The 19,310-nt window shown below is 41.5% G+C and overlaps 1 protein-coding gene across 2 annotated transcripts in view; it reads left to right on the top strand.

Moving 5' to 3' along the window:
* Positions 1 to 19,310, top strand: part of LOC146659467 (mannosyl-oligosaccharide 1,2-alpha-mannosidase IA) — a 204,139-nt gene that overhangs the window by 65,277 nt on the left and 119,552 nt on the right. For both annotated transcript variants that reach the window (XM_085423530.1, XM_085423531.1), the window contains exon 2: positions 15,173 to 15,269. In XM_085423530.1, the coding sequence (XP_085279656.1) occupies positions 15,173 to 15,269 (97 nt within the window). The remainder of the gene's footprint in view (positions 1 to 15,172; positions 15,270 to 19,310) is intronic.

The following is a 19,310-nucleotide window of genomic DNA, read 5'->3' as shown; positions in this document are numbered from 1 at the left end:
GGTGGAAGTTTGTGTTTTGTGGAGCTGTGTGACATCTACCAACTAGATCACATTGTCTACATTTTATGGTCTCTGGATCACTATAAGCGTGGAGCAAATCCAGTGCCACAAACTATCACGATGGTCAACCCAGCAGAAAATGATCTGTACTGCCCGACCATCATCACCACTCCCAGTTATTTTGAAGCAAAGGACAGAATTTTTGACTGCTCAGTGAAGTCCATGTTATCTCAATCTAACACACTCTTCACTCTGAGTGATTGCAAAACCTGCACTACATATCCAGCTGAAATAATATATGCATTTCATCTGGATATTATTAACTGTCTCGCTTTTAGAATGCTATACATCCCAAAGTTTGTGGCCTCATTTCAAGATTTCTACAGCAGGACATTGAAAATTTGTTTCAAAATCACGATCCACGCAAGAAACAAGTCCAAGCGTTTCCAGGTTGAACACTATCCCCAGGCAGCTCACTCAAATAATCAATATGTCGGAGAAAAATTACTTCTGTAGGTCCTTCTTTCACTTCTGCTTTCTGCTGTTCCTCTACCTTTTACCTTACTCTTTCTAATAATACTGTAAAAGCTCTGTAATGGTTTATATTTACTTTCACCAACCCATCATTTTCTGTAGCATCCCTGCAATTTCATCACTGGCTTGTTTCTGAGGAGAGAGCTGCTGTCAGCAAGAAGTGTAAAAGTGGATGATAGTCAGTCAGTTAGGGTTTTCTGAGGGATTCGGGGGCATAAAGTACTTCTTTGGAAAAGTTTCTGTTACTCCACTAAGTTTTGAATCCCCTCTGCTCTCCACTTGTTCAGATTCCATCAGCTTCTCTGGCAAGGTCTATTGATTGGGCTGGCTCGGTGATCCCCAGTAACTGAAAGGAAGGAAAACGGTTTGACTGGAGGCTCCTGTGCAAACAAACATTACTTTGGAAAGTAGGGCTCTGAATGCATAAAGAAAGAGCAGCTCCTTGAACACAAGCTTTAATCCAGTGTTTCAACAATGTTGCGTATTCTAAACAATGCGCGCCACTGAAGCTCTGAATCGAGAGTCGAGAGATGTTTATCTAATAGCGAATGTAACGTTTGCATCGAATTGTTGTAAAGCAAAGGACTAATTATGCGTTGTTTTCTCTTTGGGCTTGTAATTATGTTCGGAAAGCAGGCTTGGTAAGCCACGAGCAACACTGCGAGATGTGCAGGAGGCCTAACAAATAGTCTGATATTCATTCTCCCTCTAGCTAAGGTTTTCGTTTCCACTTCATCTCTAGCTAAAGCTGATAAACCAGCTAGTCACCAACCCCGTTCATCTGGTGCCTGGCAGGCAGCGTTATTGGTGATGGTGAAACTGCTGTGGTGAAAGCAAAGAGAGTGAGTAGCAACAATTAAGCTCCGATATGTTCCTGTGAGCTGTGGGAACTGCAGACTCTTAAGCTTTAGTTCCTGTGATGGTCATTAGATGCTGGCTTGGAAAAGCACACTTTAACTGTTCTGCAGTGCTTGAAACAACCCAAACTTCTCTGTGTATGCTACGTGTTTATACTAGTTGCAGTGGCTAACGAGGGAAATGATGTTGAGCCTTGCTTTGGTGCCTCTGCCTGAACAGTTTTACACATATTGTGCTCAGTTTTGCATCGTATTGCTGCAGTGACTGATCTATAAAGAAATAGCTCACCTGGAGTCACCTCAGAAACAGGTCAGTGATTTTACAGATACTATGTCCATTTTTTTTTTAGTCTGGGTTTTGTCTACATAAAATATTTCTAATTTCCATTTCTGCAGGTGTGCCCCTGCCAGTTTTAATCCTTTGCAGCAATTCAGTGCAATTCAATTCAGGTTTATTTGCATGGTGCAAAATCACTTTCATAACTGGCACGTCAAGAGGTTTTATAGAACAAGGTAAAGACCCTGCAGTATTTTAAAGAATACATAGAGAGACAGCATTATGTGGTTAGGCTTCAATTCTAACTTTGTTGCCTTTATGAATGTTGGAGGGTTGCTTTTGCCCTCTATAACTTCTAAAGCTGATATAGACTGCCAGGAGTCGTTTCAGGGCTCATACAAGATTTAGCCTTTTATTTGAGCTTGAAGCTGAAATTGAATCTAGTTTTTAAGCCTTATTTATATCTTTTTTCCAACTCTGCTGTCATATTTCCCTTTATAGAAAACAAGTAGACTCTACTGGGGCTATTTTAGCACATTAACAGTTCAGGTTTACCTCTCCAACAATTCAACACCAGAGTCCAGACACTTTAATAGGGTCCTTGTGGCACTTCTCTCTTTTCTGGCATAAATCTTTCATGGTGCACCGAAACGCTCAATCCACTAGTGGTGGACGCTCAGGAGACAGTTTGGCACACGCTAAGGATCTCTCCTAATGATCTGTGCTGGAGAGAGCAGTGTGGACACCTGCCAAAGGCAGATCTCAAGCTTGGAGCTTGAATCCAGGTGTCCCCATCAGTTGTAACACTTGCATGCTTAAATAATGTTCCTTGCAGCTGGGTGTAAGTGTCTCTGAGTGTACCAATTGATGCTAATTACAAACACTATGTGGACACATTCTAATCAGAAATCTGTTTTGGCTTTACAGTTATTTAACTTTCAGTATTTTGTAGCTTCTCTGGGGGAAAAAAACCCCAATACAACTCTGACTTTTAATAAAAAAAAAACTAAAAAAAAAAAGCTTATACTCTGAAGCATCTTTTCTGCTCCGCTTGCAGTATTATCCCCCAATTTAAACAATATCTGTAATGGGGATGGTTGGCTGATGTTGATCCCAGACATTCATTAATTCCACGCATGAATGATCTACAGCTCAGTTCGTCCTGGTTGTCCGACTGTGGCTTTTGTTTTGGGACTTGCTCGTAATTGACCAGAGTGTTGTGCTGACTCAGGGTGGCCTCACTGGCCTTCAGAGACCAAGAAGGCTGTGTCACCGCTCACAATAAATGTGGATTTAATAGGCAGGAAATGGCTCTGCTCCAGAGCAGGTCTAATACGAGAGGCAAGAGGAAATTCGAGAGGGAAAGGTATTCAAGTTTAGGTGGGAAGTTTAAGGCAGAAACAATGGGAGGAAGCTGATTCTGTGTTTTTCCTGCCAAAGGTGCAGCTGGTTTCAGGTGATGACACAGCACCTCGTTAACGCAGCAGTGACTCGAGGCTATCATGCCAGGGTGCCGGGGTGATTTATTATCCGTTTTCCAATGAAAGCCTCCTCAGATTAGAGGGATGCCTCGCTTGTGGAACCAAATATAACAACTGCATTACAAAACAGGCAGGTCGGGAAAGGTGTCAAGAGCATTTTGAGGCGCGCTTCATGTTTATTTATGAGAGCAGGCTCTTGTCCGTGTAGTCTGAAATAATCCAAGTTGTTTATCTGAGGAAGCGATAAACAAGTCAACATGATTTGTGTATTTTTTTATTTTTTCCCCCCCACAAAAGGAATACACAGAGCATACAGGTATACGGGGGGTTGGCAGTTTCACTAAAACAGTATAGAAGCATACCACTGGCTCGTTTACTGTATAATCGACCTGTGAACATCAAAATACTGGTCCTTCTGTAACCGTTACCTGCTGCTGTTTTGCATGTATTTTTCTGCCTTTACTATAGTTTCTTATGCCAGGTCATTGCTGGATATGCACTGTAGTACAATGAAAAAATCCCATTACAGAGGGGGACCAGATTAGCGATAGTACAGCATATAAAATGAACCACTTACTGCTATTTTAGATTTACTCAAACGTAACAAAAATACAAGTCATGTAGCTCTGTCTCCTTCTTTCCCGGATAAAGCTCTCTCTGTCTGTGTCATGAATGAAGCTGTGGGGAACATTAATCTGAAAGTGACCTTTATGTGAATGACAGAATGACGTTACAGATTGATGAAGCAATAAATGTCTGAAAAAATGGGCTTTAGTTGCTTTGAGGACTTAATTGAGCTTAAAATCAGGCTGATGAAATTTCATAGTTTTATAGTATGTGGGGAAAAAAACAAATATGGATGACATGTGACACATGAATCCAAAGTAACATCTTTTTCATGTATTTTTCGGGGGGTGTAAGATATTTCTCAAATGTTTTCTTAATCCCCACAGCACTGCTATAGATGGTGGTGATGTCATGGTGTGCAAGAACCGTTTCTGTCCCCATAAATGAAGACCTGCTCTAAATAGTTGTCTAGAATAAACTACAAGCCGCTTATCATTGTATATCTCTTGGCTCTGGGCCACTGAATCAAAGCTCAGTTGTTTACAGTCAACCAATAAGGTTATCTTCAGCTTAAATGTTATTTAATAATTGTGCTATATCTATTTTTTTTGGTCATCCTTGTTTATAAAGTAATAACAATACAATGATAACACCCAAAATAGTTATTATTATTAACCAGTTGCCATGTTTTCTTTTCTACTCATGTACAGAAGTTACACTCTTTATGCTAAACGTTGATGTGCTAATTATGATGCTGTAATAACTACTACAGATACTGATTAATAAGACTGAGGAGACATGTTTTTGGTTTTGGTAAACTGATCAGACATTTAGAATAAAATTAGTCCAAATGCTGTGATAGGGCAAAAGGTTTCACTGTGACAGCTCCTGACTGATTGTTACAAATAATTACTAAAAATAACATCATTATGTGCAACTCCGCAACATGAAGTCATAACCATTATTATGTTTCCTGAAATGATTCCATAACGGTGTGTTATGAGCTCTTCTTCTGGTGGGTGAGTTATGCTTGCTTTGTGTTTGGAGATGATGTTCATAGCTGTGATGAATCTTGTAACATCCGGTGTTTTTGAGAGGAGGACAGAAATAAAAGGCAGTCTGTCATCTTTAGATGTTGTAAAATCCAATCGGTAAGATAAACACATGCATAAAAGCCTGCATGTTGTAGCCAGCGCAGCAGTTGGTTGCCAGTATTGGGGTGCAGTGCCAAGTGAGCGCAGCTTGTTCCAGTCTGACAGAGTGGACTAAAAAAATTCAGTTACTTATTATTTTTCCTTGCTCAATAAGAGCAGAGACACTATGTTGATAAAAAAAATATTGAGCCTTTTAATCTTTGAAATTACATGTTTTCAGTCCCATTAAGTATAACGAAATGTGATATATAAATACAGTTGCCATTGCCACAGGTGTATAAAATCAGGCACCTAGCCAGGCGGCCCCTTTACAAACATTTGTGAAATAATGGGTTGTTGGAAAGAGCTCGCTGAATACGAGTGTGGTGCTGTAATGGGATGCCACTATTGCAGCAAATCAGTTTGTGAAGCTTTTTCCCTTCTAGATATTCCACAATCAACTGTAAGTGGTCTTATTGCAACATGGAACGATTTAGAAACCACAGCACCTCAGCCACAAAGCAGTACAGCGCATAAAGTTAGAGAGGTTGCAGAGTGCTGTGCTCTGCTCACTGCTGCAGATTCCCAGACCTCTGCTGGCTTCAATATCAGCACAAAAAGGGATCTTCACACCTGTAACATCTACACAACCTCTACAGAGAAAATATCCATCCATCCATCCATTTTCATCCATTTATTCAGCCCAAACAGAGAAGCCCAGACCTCCCTCTCCCCAGCCACCTCCTCCAGCTTAGGAGGAGGTGACCGGGGGAACAACAAGGCATTCCCAGGCCAGCCGAGAGATATAATCTCTCCTCTGAGCCCCTCCCGAATAGCCGAACTTTTCACCCTATCTCTAAGGGAGAGGCCAGCCACCCTTCGGAGGAAGCCCATTTCCGCCGCTTGTATTCGCGATCTCGTTCTTTCGGTCACTACCGACAGCTCGTGACCATAGGTGAGGGTAGGGGCATAGATCGACTGGTAAATTGAGAGCTTCGCTTATACACTCAGCTCTCTCTTCACCACAACAGACCGGTACAGCGTCCGCATCGCCGCAGCCGCTGCACCAATCCATCTGTCGATCTCCCGCTCCCTTCTCCCATCACTCGTGAACAAGACTCCGAGATACTTGAACTCCTCCACTTGGGGCAGGAACTCGTCCCTGACCCGGAGTGGGCACTCCACCCTTTTCCGGCTGAGGACCATGGCCTCAGATTTGGAGGTGCTGATTCTCATTCCCACCGCTTCACACTCGGCTGCAAACCGTTCCAAGGTGAGCTGAGAAAATAACAAAATGATAAGAGGAGCATCTCAATTTCAGCTTTGTCTATTTAAAATTTTGTGTTATATACTGGGATTTTTATTATTTGAGCTATTTTTTTTTTTAAATATTTTGTAAATGTTGTAAATTATTTAATTGGTGTGTTGATTTGTTACAACTTACTCTCTTTAGCAACTGTGACCACATAATTACCTCTGGGATTAATAAAGTGTCCTGATTCATGACATGGTCTCAGGCACAAAGAAGCCCCGCCCACTTGCCAATCTTCTGTGAGCATCCAATGAAACGTAAGTTGGCTCAAAATGAAGGAGTAAAGAACTTAAACATCTTGTTTCAGACAGTGGTTGAACTGAGAGGTTGCAAAAGACCCTGTTTTAGATAAATAAGTGTTACTTTGAACAGTGAATCAAATATGGAATGGGAAATGAGAAATGAGTCCCTCTCTACTTCAAACCAAAGACTATAACATAGTGGAACATATTCATAAGTGCCTAACAGAGAAAACACAGAGCATTATGTCATCCTGTGGTTCTTATGCAACACCAAACAGTGGAAGCAGCAGATGGACGCCATCGACTCTAAATTATGACGAGTTGTGAGGGGAAAACTGCAGATTTATATTGTTTGGGAATAACCATATGGGAACCCCCTCTTGCTGAGTAATTGAATTGTGTTTGCATTTGCTGTGGAATGCCGTGGGTCACATTATTAAAATATATGCTCAGCCCTACCGTTCAGAGGACTTATCACTTCATCAAAACTTCCGATTCAGACCTACCCCTCTGGCACACTCTCGTTATACGGTCTCTTTCATTGTAGCAGTGGTTTTGCTTTAGAAGCTGCTTTTTTCTTCTACTTGTTCTTCTTCTTTTTTCCCGTCAGAGAAACCCCAGCTCAGATTGTCTCTGCCAGATGCTTCCTTACTCTAAATCATCTTTTGAAGTTCTAATCACGGGTATAAAATGGCCCGTAAAAGCTCTTTTGTGGCTGCCAGTTATTAAGATAAGATAAGATAAGATAACTCTTTATTGTCATTGCACAGTCATACATAGTACAGTAGTACAATGAAATTGGAAAAACTGTCCTACGTCGGCACTACATATAACACAACACGACACGATATGACACATCACAACGTAACAAACAACACAACACAGTATATTAACTTAGTATAAAAAAGAAGAATAAGTGTATGTGTATTGCACACTGTTATTATTGCACATTAATTATTATTGCACCTTGTTATAAATATAAATATTATTGTTATCGTTTTAAACATTGTTACCTCCCCCTAAAAAGTCCAGGGAGGTATCCAGTCAGGTCAGCTATTTACATTGATCAGGGCTATTGCCCTGTTGTAAAAGCTGTCCTTGAGTCTATTTGTTCGGGACCTCAGCAGCCTGAACCTCCTGCCAGACGGCAGCAGCTTAAACACCCGGTGTCCTGGGTGTGTGCAGTCCCGTAGGATGCTGCGTGCCCTCTTGAGACAGCGAGTGCTGTACAGGTCCTTCAGGGAGGGAAGAGGATGTCCAATGATTTTTTGGGCCATGTTGATGACCCTCTGGAGTGCCTTTCTGTGTGCTGTGGTGCAGCTGGAGAACCACACACCGATGCAATATGTCAGCACACTTTCAATGGAGCAGCGGTAGAAGACGGTCAGCAGCTCCTTCTTCAGGTCCATTTTTCTGAGGATTCTCAGAAAGTGGAGACGCTGTTGGGCCTTCTTTAAGATCGCAGAGGTGTTAGAGCTCCATTGGAGGTCTGTGTCTATGTGCACACCCAGAAACTTGAAACTGGAGACCCTTTCCACGCACTCCCCGTTGATGCTGACAGGCTGCAGCTCGGACTTCCTCCTACTGAAGTCAACTACCAGTTCTTTTGTTTTGGTGGTATTGAGGTCCAGGTTGTTGTCTGCACACCAATCTGACAGCCTCTGAACTTCAGCTCTGTATGCAGTCTCATCTCCCCCTGAGATGAGCCCCACCACAGTGGTATCATCTGCAAACTTGATGACTGTGTTGTCTGGGTGGGAACTAACACAGTCATGTGTGTACAGAGTGTACAGTAGGGGACTCAGTACACAGCCTTGTGGAGAGCCGGTGTTGAGGCTGAGGGCTGAGGAAAGATGAGGCCCCACTCTAACTCTCTGTACACGGTCTGAGAGGAAGTCTCTGATCCAGCGGCAGGTGGTGGAAGGAAGTCCAATTTCCAGCAGTTTATCCATTAGTCTGTCCGGGAGTATCGTATTGAAAGCAGAGCTAAAGTCAACAAAGAGCAGCCTGGCGTAACGGCCCTGCACTTCCAGGTGAGAGATGGTGGTGTGGAGCGTTGTAGCAATGGCATCTTCAGTTGATCTGTTAGCTCTGTATGCAAACTGGAGCGGGTCGAGTGTGGGTGGCAGGCAGGACATGATGTGACGTCGGACCAGTTTCTCAAAGCACTTCATTATAACAGGTGTTAGAGCAACTGGTCGGTAGTCGTTGAGGCTGCTAATGTTAGTACGCTTTGGCAGTGGGACAATTGTGGCTGACTTTAGGCACGGCGGGATGCAGGACTGGGACAGTGAAGTGTTGAAGATCTTAGTGAAGACCCCAGCCAGCTGGTCTGCACACTCTTTTAGGACCTTTGCGGTTACCCCATCTGGTCCGGTGGCCTTCCTGGGGTTCACTGCCCTCAGTGTGCGCCTCACCTAATATTCCTGCACTATGAGGCTTGGGCTGCTGCTGTCCGATGTTTTTGCTGCTGCTGCCTCTGGTCCCTTCACCTCAAAGCGTGCGAAGAAGTGGTTCAGCTCCTCTGCAAGCTCCGCGTTACCCTCAGTCAACGTGGTATTGCCAGGTTTGTAGTTGGTTAAGTGCTGAACTCCCTGCCATACCTGTCGTGAGTTGTTGGTGGTGAAGTGGTCTTCGATCCTTCTCTTGTACGCTGCCTTGGCCTCTCTGATGCCTCTTTTCAACTGAGATCTGGCTGCACTGTACTGCATACCATCACCGGATCTAAAAGCGGCGTCACGTTGCTTCAGCAGGACCTGGACCTCTTTAGTCATCCAGGGTTTCTGGTTGGAATACACCCGGAGACGTTTGTCCACAGTGACACTGTTGACACAGAAGTTAATATATGAGAGCACTGATGTTGTGTGCTCTTCAAGGTCCTGATGTTCGAACACGCTCCAGTCCGTGTTTATTGCATGTCCAAATATAACAAAATGGTTTGAACTCACAAAAAGTGACCAACCAGCTGTCGGCTTTAGATCCTCAACCTCTTGCTAACAACAACCCATTGAAGTCCCTTTTCCACTTGTTCTTTCATGACTTCTCACACATGACTCACAGATTTGCATATCAGCCCCCTCTTAGTCACCGGCAGTGTGCGATTATGCACCTTCTGATACATTCTGTTTGTACATTAATATAAGCAGCAGATGTGGATTGAACAGATGCAGGAACCCCAAAGCGTATCATCCTTTGAGTGTACAAAAAGCACATCTACACATTCAGCAAAATTGTTCTAAATGATATAACCAGCCATTCATCTTTTGTGTGAAGCTGATGCATAACTGTTCAGTTTATACGGATTACACCACTAACAGAGTCTGATATACACCTCGAGATGACAAATGTTTTGTCTTTTGTATTTTGCAACCTTAAAAATGTAATTTTTCACTAAAATTCATGTCAAGCTTTTTATGGATTTATCCCTAAAATGACTCACTTCTTTTAATCTTGCCACAGCAAATGTTTAAGATCCTGTTTCATTCCATTCCCCATTTTTGTGGCTTTAGATATCCTTGCTATTGCTCTGATTGATGCTGATCAGTTTGGGGTCCCTGCAGTCGAGGATTTTACTGACTTAACTGTACACTCCTGTAGTGTAAGGGAGATTGATGAGCAACTCTATAAAACCACATCTGGATATCCACTATGTTTTTATAGTCTAGGTGGTTCTAATCCTCTGGGCTGACATTAACTAGATTTAATTTCTTTTTAGCCAAAAAAAACAGTATTGCATTTTTAAAAAATGTAGCAGGAAGGGAAATGAATACTTGGATATGATCTGGATCACATATACCCATCTCGGCCATGTGATCAGCAATATACAGTGGGGCAAAAAAGTATTTAGTCAGTCACCGATTGTGCAAGTTCCCCCACTTAAAATGATGACAGAGGTCAGTAATTTGCACCAGAGGTACACTTCAACTGTGAGAGACAGAATGTGAAAAAAAAATCCATGAATCCACATGGTAGGATTTGTAAAGAATTTATTCGTAAATTAGGGTGGAAAATAAGTATTTGGTCACCTCAAACATGGAAAATCTCTGGCTCTCACAGACCTGTAACATCTTCTGTAAGAAGCTTTTCTGTCCCCCACTCGTTACCTGTATGAATGGCACCTGTTTGAACTCATCATCTGTATAAAAGACACCTGTCCACAGCCTCAAACAGTCAGACTCCAAACTCCGCCATGGCCAAGACCAAAGAGCTTTCGAAGGACACCAGGAAAAGTATTGTAGACCTGTACCAGACTGGGAAGAGTGAATCTACAATAGGCAAGCAGCTTGGTGTGAAAAAATCAACTGTGGGAGCAATCATCAGAAAATGGAAGACATACACGACCACTGATAATCTCCCTCGATCTGGGGCTCCACACAAGATCTCATCCCGTGGGGTCAAAATGATCATGAGAACGGTGAGCAAAGATCCCAGAACCACACGGGGGGACCTGGTGAATGACCTGCAGAGAGCTGGGACCAAAGTAACAAAGGTCACCATCAGTAACACACTACAACGGCAGGGAATCAAATCCCGCAGTGCCAGACGTGTTCCGCTGCTGAAGCCAGTGCATGTCCAGGCCCGTCTGAAGTTTGCCAGAGAGCACATGGATGATACAGCAGAGGATTGGGAGAATGTCATGTGGTCAGATGAAACCAAAGTAGAACTTTTTGGTATAAACTCAACTCGTCGTGTTTGGAGGAAGAAGAATACTGAGTTGCATCCCAAGAACACCATACCTACTGTGAAGCATGGGGGTGGAAACATCATGCTATGGGGCTGTTTTTCTGCCAAGGGGACAGGACGACTGATCCGTGTTAAGGACAGAATGAATGGGGCCATGTATCGTGAGATTTTGAGCCAAAACCTCCTTCCATCAGTGAGAACTTTGAAGATGAAACGAGGCTGGGTCTTCCAACATGACAATGATCCAAAACACACTGCCCGGGCAACAAAGGAGTGGCTCCGTAAGAAGCATTTGAAAGTCCTGGAGTGGCCTAGCCAGTCTCCAGACCTCAACCCCATAGAAAATCTGTGGCGGGAGTTGAAAGTCCGTGTTGCTCGGCGACAGCCCCAAAACATCACTGCTCTCGAGAAGATCTGCATGGAGGAATGGGCCAAAATACCAGCTACTGTGTGTGCAAACCTGGTAAAGACCTATAGTAAACGTTTGACCTCTGTTATTGCCAACAAAGGTTATGTTACAAAGTATTGAGTTGTATTTTTGTTATTGACCAAATACTTATTTTCCACCCTAATTTACGAATAAATTCTTTACAAATCCTACCATGTGAATTCATGGATTTTTTTTTTTCACATTCTGTCTCTCACAGTTGAAGTGTACCTCTGGTGCAAATTACTGACCTCTGTCATCATTTTAAGTGGGGGAACTTGCACAATCGGTGGCTGACTAAATACTTTTTTGCCCCACTGTATCACCATGTGACCAGCTTTTGACCTACGGTCCTGGTTTGTTTTAATCACTGGCCCGCTCGTGGATCGCCTCTCCCAACAACAAGCCAATTAGTTCAACCAAAGAACAGTCGGAGCGCTGTCAGATCACGTCTGTGTCTTCTCTGTGTGCCCGTGGAAATGGATCATTCATCCATTTGCCCTCTTGAATAAGCAGCTTTGGGGGGTAGCATGCTGGGCTGCTGCTGCAGCAAATATTGACCGGTGCAGATTGCGTCACGATGGTGTGTCGATGTGTCGTGTGTCTGTACACCAACAGTCGTATAGCTGTGTGACCTCGATCTTCCCACGCTGTGACCCCTGCAAAGCAATACAGCAACACAGATGTGAGCTTCAATAGCAAGTACTGGCTGCAGTTACATGCACACATAACTTGAAATTACTTGAAGTGGAAAGGATTTTAACACTGATGTTTTTGTATTCACCAGTGCATTTGATTTTCATCTACCTATTAAATAGTACCGTTTAAGAATGAAATCCTCTATTTTAGCATACTCTGAAGTCAATCTGTTGCTGATTAATGCTGCCATTTTACTTCTTTTGCTTTTCTTAACATTTATTTGATGATTATAAACTCCAACTTCCATCATGCCATTTAAAAATTTTTTTTAATGCTGTGGCATATCGTCTGTAACATCCTTCAAAAAGAAACGGAGAAGGACGAGGAGTTTTAACATTTACCAAATCCTGCATTTTGTGCACTTTTTCCTATTTCTTTTGTGCTTTGGCTTTTAAATCCACCAGAGGAGTGAGACAGGCTGACATTATAAAAGATGGAGTAAGTTTCAAATAAAACTTGAGACATTTCCTGGTTTTCATTCTGTGAGGCAGAGCGTTCTGTCGAGACGCAGCGAGGCTGGCTCTGGCTATTTTTGTTCTTTAAACATTTACTGGAGAAAATGATTACCTTCGTGAACATATTTCCAGCGTAAGATTCATTGCTTCTATTTCCCTTAATCATATTGGGTGCTTGTTTTTCCACATTCTGAGCTGCTGCTTTCATTGTCGGTATTCATTTGTGTAAATGGGAAAAGGCGCTGTTTAAAAAATGCTGCTTTGTCAGATTTAATGCCAGGTCTGAAGTAAGGAGAAACAACAGTGATGACCCTTTACTGATCTACGAAAGGTTTTCACTGCATAGTCATTCAATATGTGGTGCAATTAAAATGCCAAGCAACAAATTATACCGGCACCGCAGCTCCAGAATAGTTATAGAGCTCATAATTCATTTGATACCAAATCTTACCACCCTGAATTTAAGACTAATTTGAGCAGTGCGGTTGTTTCCAGTGTGAAGGATAGCCGGAGCTCTGTATGCTTTGTGGTATCTATAATAAGCTTTTAGGGTGAGAGGATTTTCAGCTGGAGGCCCTGTCAGCAATAATCAGATTCATATTTATTTCCCAAAGCTTCATATGAAACCACCTTCAGAGAGAAGTCTTACAGCATACTATACTGATAATAGAGATGACATCATCTGGTGGGGATTTTGGAAATCCTGACTCATCTGCCCACATCTGTGCACATACTGACCGCTTTGGGTTGTGTTTGCTGTATTGTGTGCAACAAGAAGATGAATTTAATGAACCTGTCACTACTGAAAGCACTTTGTGCAGTTTGAGCTGTAATTACTTTTTAGTTTATTTTCAAGCATTCTGCACTGAGCACCCGTCCATGCATCGTGGCGTTTCTTTTACGATGGTATAAAAAAAAAACATTACATTTTTATTTGGGGTGCTTTGATGCCCAATTATGATGGCCGCTGAACTGAAGGGAAACGTTGCTTAATCGAGAGGTCCTTTGTAACTACAAATGATCCATGTTTATTAGCAGTACAGTGGTTGGAGATGCATTTATATTGTGGAGCTAAAATGTAGGATTCCCATTCATACGAGTGCATTCAGAGTTGCAGAGCCTTTGCTAGAATGTCTCTAGCGAAGAGCTCAATGTCATTGTGTGGGAGCTGGAGATCTATTGGTAATCAACAGCAAACACTGGAAGCTTTGGCAGCAGGCTCGGTCTGGGTGCTTTAGCTCACTGAACAGTTCAGTGGGAGAGAGTGGAGTTCTTGCAGGAGAGAAAGACATAAAATAAAAGGCTGTGAAAAGTGGGTAAATCTTGCAACAAAGCGGCAACATTGTTGCAAGATTTACCCACTCGAGTCAGATGGTGGCAACAATTCAGTTTACAAGAACTAAATCATGATGATTTAGTTCCACATTTTAACCAAACCAGTATCCTAGATCTCAATAGTTGAATCAGCTACGGTGTAGATGTGGGGACAATGGATGGAATCCCATTTTGTGCAGATGTTCATCGACCCCAGAAAACGACTCATTGAACCCTGATTTTTCTTTTCTTATTGTAACCATTAAGTCAATATTTGTTTATTTCTCATGAAGTTTTGCTATATTTACGTTACATTTTCTACATATATTCATATTCCCCTCAGGATACTTGTAATCGCTTTGTTGATCTCGGTAAAAAGTCAAGGATGTAAAAATTGATGCTGTGATTCACATTTGATTCTTACTCTTGTTTCATTATTAATAGGTTTCAGAAGAAAGTAGGCTAAAAGAGAATTTTTACTGACTCAGTTCTGATTTCTTTTTATTTTTCATTTCATCGCATTTACAAATTCTTTCTCAAGCAAATACGGACAATGTTAAGATTACGCTGCCAAATTTCTATGGCCGAGTTCTCAGCTTGCACACGGATGTATTGCAACTGTGCCCCCTTAAATATTATTCAAACTGATATTTAAATCAACATTTGATGTAATCTTCTGACTTTTAGCAGTTTGAAGAAGTTTAAAGTTGTTTTCTTGGAGGTTGGTCACTTCTGGAAAGCTATAGTCATTACATGACATTTACAACAAAGAGCTATGAATATAGTTGATTAGTGTGCTGCTGGTGGATGAGAACGCTTTAATCATTTCTTGTAATCCTCTACTTTTTTGTCTTGCTCCTTTTTGTTCTATATTATTGCATTGGGAATTTTCTTTGCAGATCACAGCTATCTGAACAGCAATATGTGCTGCTCAAAGAGGTTTACTTTTGTCTGCAGACACCAGTCAGTCTGTCATTTATAACAGTAGCTGCTGTGAAAATGTCAACCGTATTGTTTAGCAGTGTGGTTTATGTGTTTATAATTGCATCTGTGTCCTTAATTCAGACCTGATCAATATCTATCATTCTGTTTGCCTGGAGCTATACCAATTTAATTATGACTGGGTTTGGAGCTGCGATGCTTTGCTGTCAGCCGACTGACCCGTTTGTTTGCCCTCTGTTTATTTTGCAGATGATGAAGTTTGCCTGGGATAACTACAAGCGCTATGCTTGGGGCAAGAATGAGCTGCGGCCTTTGACGAGAAACGGGCATATTGGCAACATGTTTGGTGAGTATTTGCTGGAGACTCAGAAGGCCTGAAAGGTCACCTGGTTTTTTGGTATTTATTTATTTATTTTTAAGACCCACTGACCTTTCTCTTGGAAGACTTTCATGTGAAAGACAGACTAAAACTAGGGAGGGAGGCAATTTTGTGATCAGTAGAAGCACCAGCCACAGAAACTAATTTAAAATCTATAGTTTTGTGTTTGGGTGGACAAAAGAAGGATAAGAAGGTTGCAAATGTCTTTATTAGAAACAGACCAGGGCCGACTGTTTCTCAGTTTGGAACGGATGGACAACTACACCAATCTTAAACTCTCACAGGCTAGCACTGATTTAGAATTTCAGAGCAAGTAGTCTGCCTAAAATAACAATTTGACTGAAAGTTGATTTTTGGCTTTTTAATTCCATGTTTTTGTGCTGTGCTGGGGAGAAAAAAACACTTCATGAAAACACTTTTTTTTTCCCACAGCAAAATTAATATGACCCAACAGATAAACAACACTGACATCCTGATAACAAGCCAATACCGGCCCATCATGATGTTCCCACAGTATATTTGGAGATGGTTTTTGTCCCGTTGCTTACTGATACCATTTTTTTTTCCAGTTCTGAATGTCTTTCTAACAACTAACTGACCGCGCACACAAACAAAAATCAAATTTTCTTCAATACAACATGTCATCTTGGCAATTAAAAAAAAATAAAAAAATATTTAAACTATATAACTTCCCCCTAAACCAAGTTACATAAATTTTCTCTCACTTTAACAACTAATATTAAAACATGCTCACATTGGTGAAGTTGGTTTAAGTTTTTGTTATAAATGTTTTGGCAAACTTTGTGTCTTCAGTCACAACAAAGACTTTCCATGCTAACTAAATGTTAGCACGTGGCCTACTGCTGTGTATGCGTTGCACATGCACGAGGCTGATCAGCTGGTTACTGATTAGGGCAGAGAAAGCCGGAAATCAGCCGATTCCGGTTCCTCGCCTGTCAATTGTTGCATCTCTATATATTATTGCAGCGGTCCCCAACATTTTTTTTGCACCACGGACAATATTTTCATAGACCGGCCTTTAAGGTGTCACGGATAAATACAACAAATAAAACCAGTACCAGTACCAAAAAAAGAAGATTTATTCATGACACACAGGAAAAGATTAAAAAATAGTGATAAACACAGATAAAACCCCAGAAAACCATAAATTTCCCACTCGAACATTGCGGCCCGGTACCAAACGACTCAGTGGGGGTTGGGAACCGCTGTATTAGTGCATCAATATTCACAAGCCCTCAAATGTACTCAGGATGTCGTCCAGCACCTCATGACGTTAAATATGACAGACGTTAAATAAGCCAAGAAGAGAAACATAAAGTCACAAGGTCCTTCGTAATTTTGGATTTTGATAATAAGGCAGCACACATGGATAATCTAGTTAAATGAGGAAAACCAAACAAAGTAGTTTAAGCTCTGCTTAAACCAGAACTGACATCCAACTCAAAGCACAGAAATAAGTGAAGTGCTATTAATCCTTTGCTTTTGACGTGGGCTATGTTGTGTAACATATCTCCATAATATTTCCATAATTAGACATTTGACGTAACTGTCTATTAACTGATTCAGAGAAAAGCAATAGTGCCTTAGACATGCGGTGGTTAGTCTCATATTGTAGCCTACTTTCAGACGGTAGGCACATTGTTTAATTTTAAATTAAAAATTAAAATAAAATATTTATCTTTTGTGTCGAGCTTAGAAATAGAGGTTGTTTTGCACCGTTTTGCTTCGTTGGCTTCTGATCAGCTCTTTCAATACTGAATAATAATTGAAGCCATGTAATGGGCAACAATTCTTATAGCTTATAGCTTTTTCACTCAATAATCTGTATTTGTAAATTCTGTTTGTAAAAGACAGTTAGTTTGTTTAGAGGTCTTTATAATGCTCTTCTTCTTTTGCTTGTGCTTTGATGGGGCTGCTTTTGAGAAGCTGCAGGTAGCAGTAGTTTAACTCGAATTTCAAATGAGACAAAAGCAACTGGATTTCTACAGATATAAAAATATATTATACCTGCACACCTTCTGAAAACAAATCATAAGTAATGAATTTTTAAAAAATCCAGCTGTCATAAGAACGACAACACATCGCACTTATTTGCACCTCAGTGAGCTTTTGACACTATGTTTTCTTGAGCTTTCACTCAGCACAGGAAACCTCGCAACCTGCCAGGGGTGTCACAGTCTCCCAACAGCCTCTAATTGGAGCCAAATCCAGAGGGGTCCTGCAGTCCTCTGCAGTGGAGCATATCAGTCAGTTCGCACTTCTGTGCCTGAGGGAAATCCCACAATAAAGCTCTTAATAAAAGGTGGATCAGCTCTTATTAAGACTTGGGCTGGTACTGTCTTCCATACCTGAGGTCTTCCTCTTTCACTTCTGTAGGGATTCACAAGTATTAGAGAGGTTGTGGTTAAGAGGAGTCACTTTAAAGCAAAGGCCTTGAGCCACGTTTTAAAGCAACTAATCCAGGATCACCCTTAGATGAAAATGACCAAAAATAATTCAAACACAGATTTTGCCATCATTTGTTTATTCAACCGGTTTGGTTAATGTTTGTAGTTAAAGCTAAGACATCAGAGAAAAGTTTTGTTCTCGACCTATTAGTTATAAAAGAATAAGGTTTTAAAATCTGTTCATATGCCAGTTCAGTCATTCTCAAACTGTGGTAGGCTTACCACTGGTGGTACGTGGGCTCCCTCTAGGGGTACGCGGGAAGTCTCCCCCCAAAAATTTAAGATTAAATAATATACCATGTTCTGACTGAGGGATTTCTGAAAAAATCTAACGTACAGCTCTGTTTCGACGTGCACGAACCATGAACAAGGGTCGTGAAGCCAAAAATCCAGCAGCTTAACCACCACAGCAAAAATTAAAACGTACAGCTCTGCTATCACTTCCAACATAAATGAAGACGGAAAACTAAACAGCAGTTTGTAGGGTTAGTGAAGCTGGGCTAGCTGGTATATAATGATGTGCTACGTGATCGCTAGCTACACAACTATGTTAGCATAACATAAACACAGTGAAGCTGGAGGATGAATATGGGCTCAAAATGTGGTCATAAATATTTTGTACTTGTAAATCAGTTTTGTACTTGTAAATCAGGATTTGTATGTGCAAAAATCAGAGAACAGATGGGTTTGGCTGTCGGAGGGGCGCTTTTTTTGAACTGCAGGTCTTTGAAGGGAATAAATGCCCTTTTACATGCCAACCAAGCGTTTTCCTTCATCACCATGAAGGAAAACAGTCTCTGGTCGTCCGAGTTTGGTGATTTTTGTGTAACAGGTCTACATGTTTAATACAGGGACTTCCACAGCCTTTTCAACAGCGCTGCGGACCGCGGGGGGGCGGGCAGTGTTTTGGAAATGACAGTCTTCGTTACAAAGCTTTCTTCGTTATGAATTAGCATACATGTTTTTATTGAACATTTGAAGAACTAGCAAAAAAAACCAAACTCTTGTAGAGGACAAAGTCAGAGATAGAAAAGACAAGGAGCAGGTGCATCTAGTACAGGTAGAGCTGCTGCAAAAACCAACAGAGCTCAGCAACCAGCGCAACAAATTCTGGATCCTTAGCTTTTAGTTAGCATTAGCAGCACATGTCCGATGTGAAAGGACTTTTATGCTGCGCACTGTGACTTACAGCAATGGTCCCGGGTCAGCCCTGACTTTGTGTTAAACTAATCCTAAAGTAATAATAGTATTTCTAACCACTGACATACCACAACTTTATCCTTTCAACAGCTGCTGAAAGTTAGGGGACCTAGCTGCTATCGGATATTTATATAGAGATCCTCCAGCTTCAAACTGTATTACCCTCAAAGACCTGCAGTTCAAAAAAGCGCCCCTCCGACAGCCAAACCCATGTGTTCTCTGATTGGATTGTTACATTTGTGATTGACATGACATTGACCAATCAGATGAAAGGAAGAAAAAATAGGGTCAAAATTTGTACTTGTAACTTGCAGGGTTTCTTTTGGCTAAGTCCACACAC

This window comes from Rhamphochromis longiceps, linkage group LG11 (genome assembly GCF_057381845.1).
Source record: "Rhamphochromis longiceps isolate RC_006_pf linkage group LG11, R_longiceps_female_GT1.1, whole genome shotgun sequence".
Lineage (NCBI taxonomy): Eukaryota > Metazoa > Chordata > Actinopteri > Cichliformes > Cichlidae > Rhamphochromis > Rhamphochromis longiceps.
The sequence above is the reverse complement of the archived record's forward strand: the minus strand, read 5'-3'. Positions and strand labels throughout refer to the sequence as shown.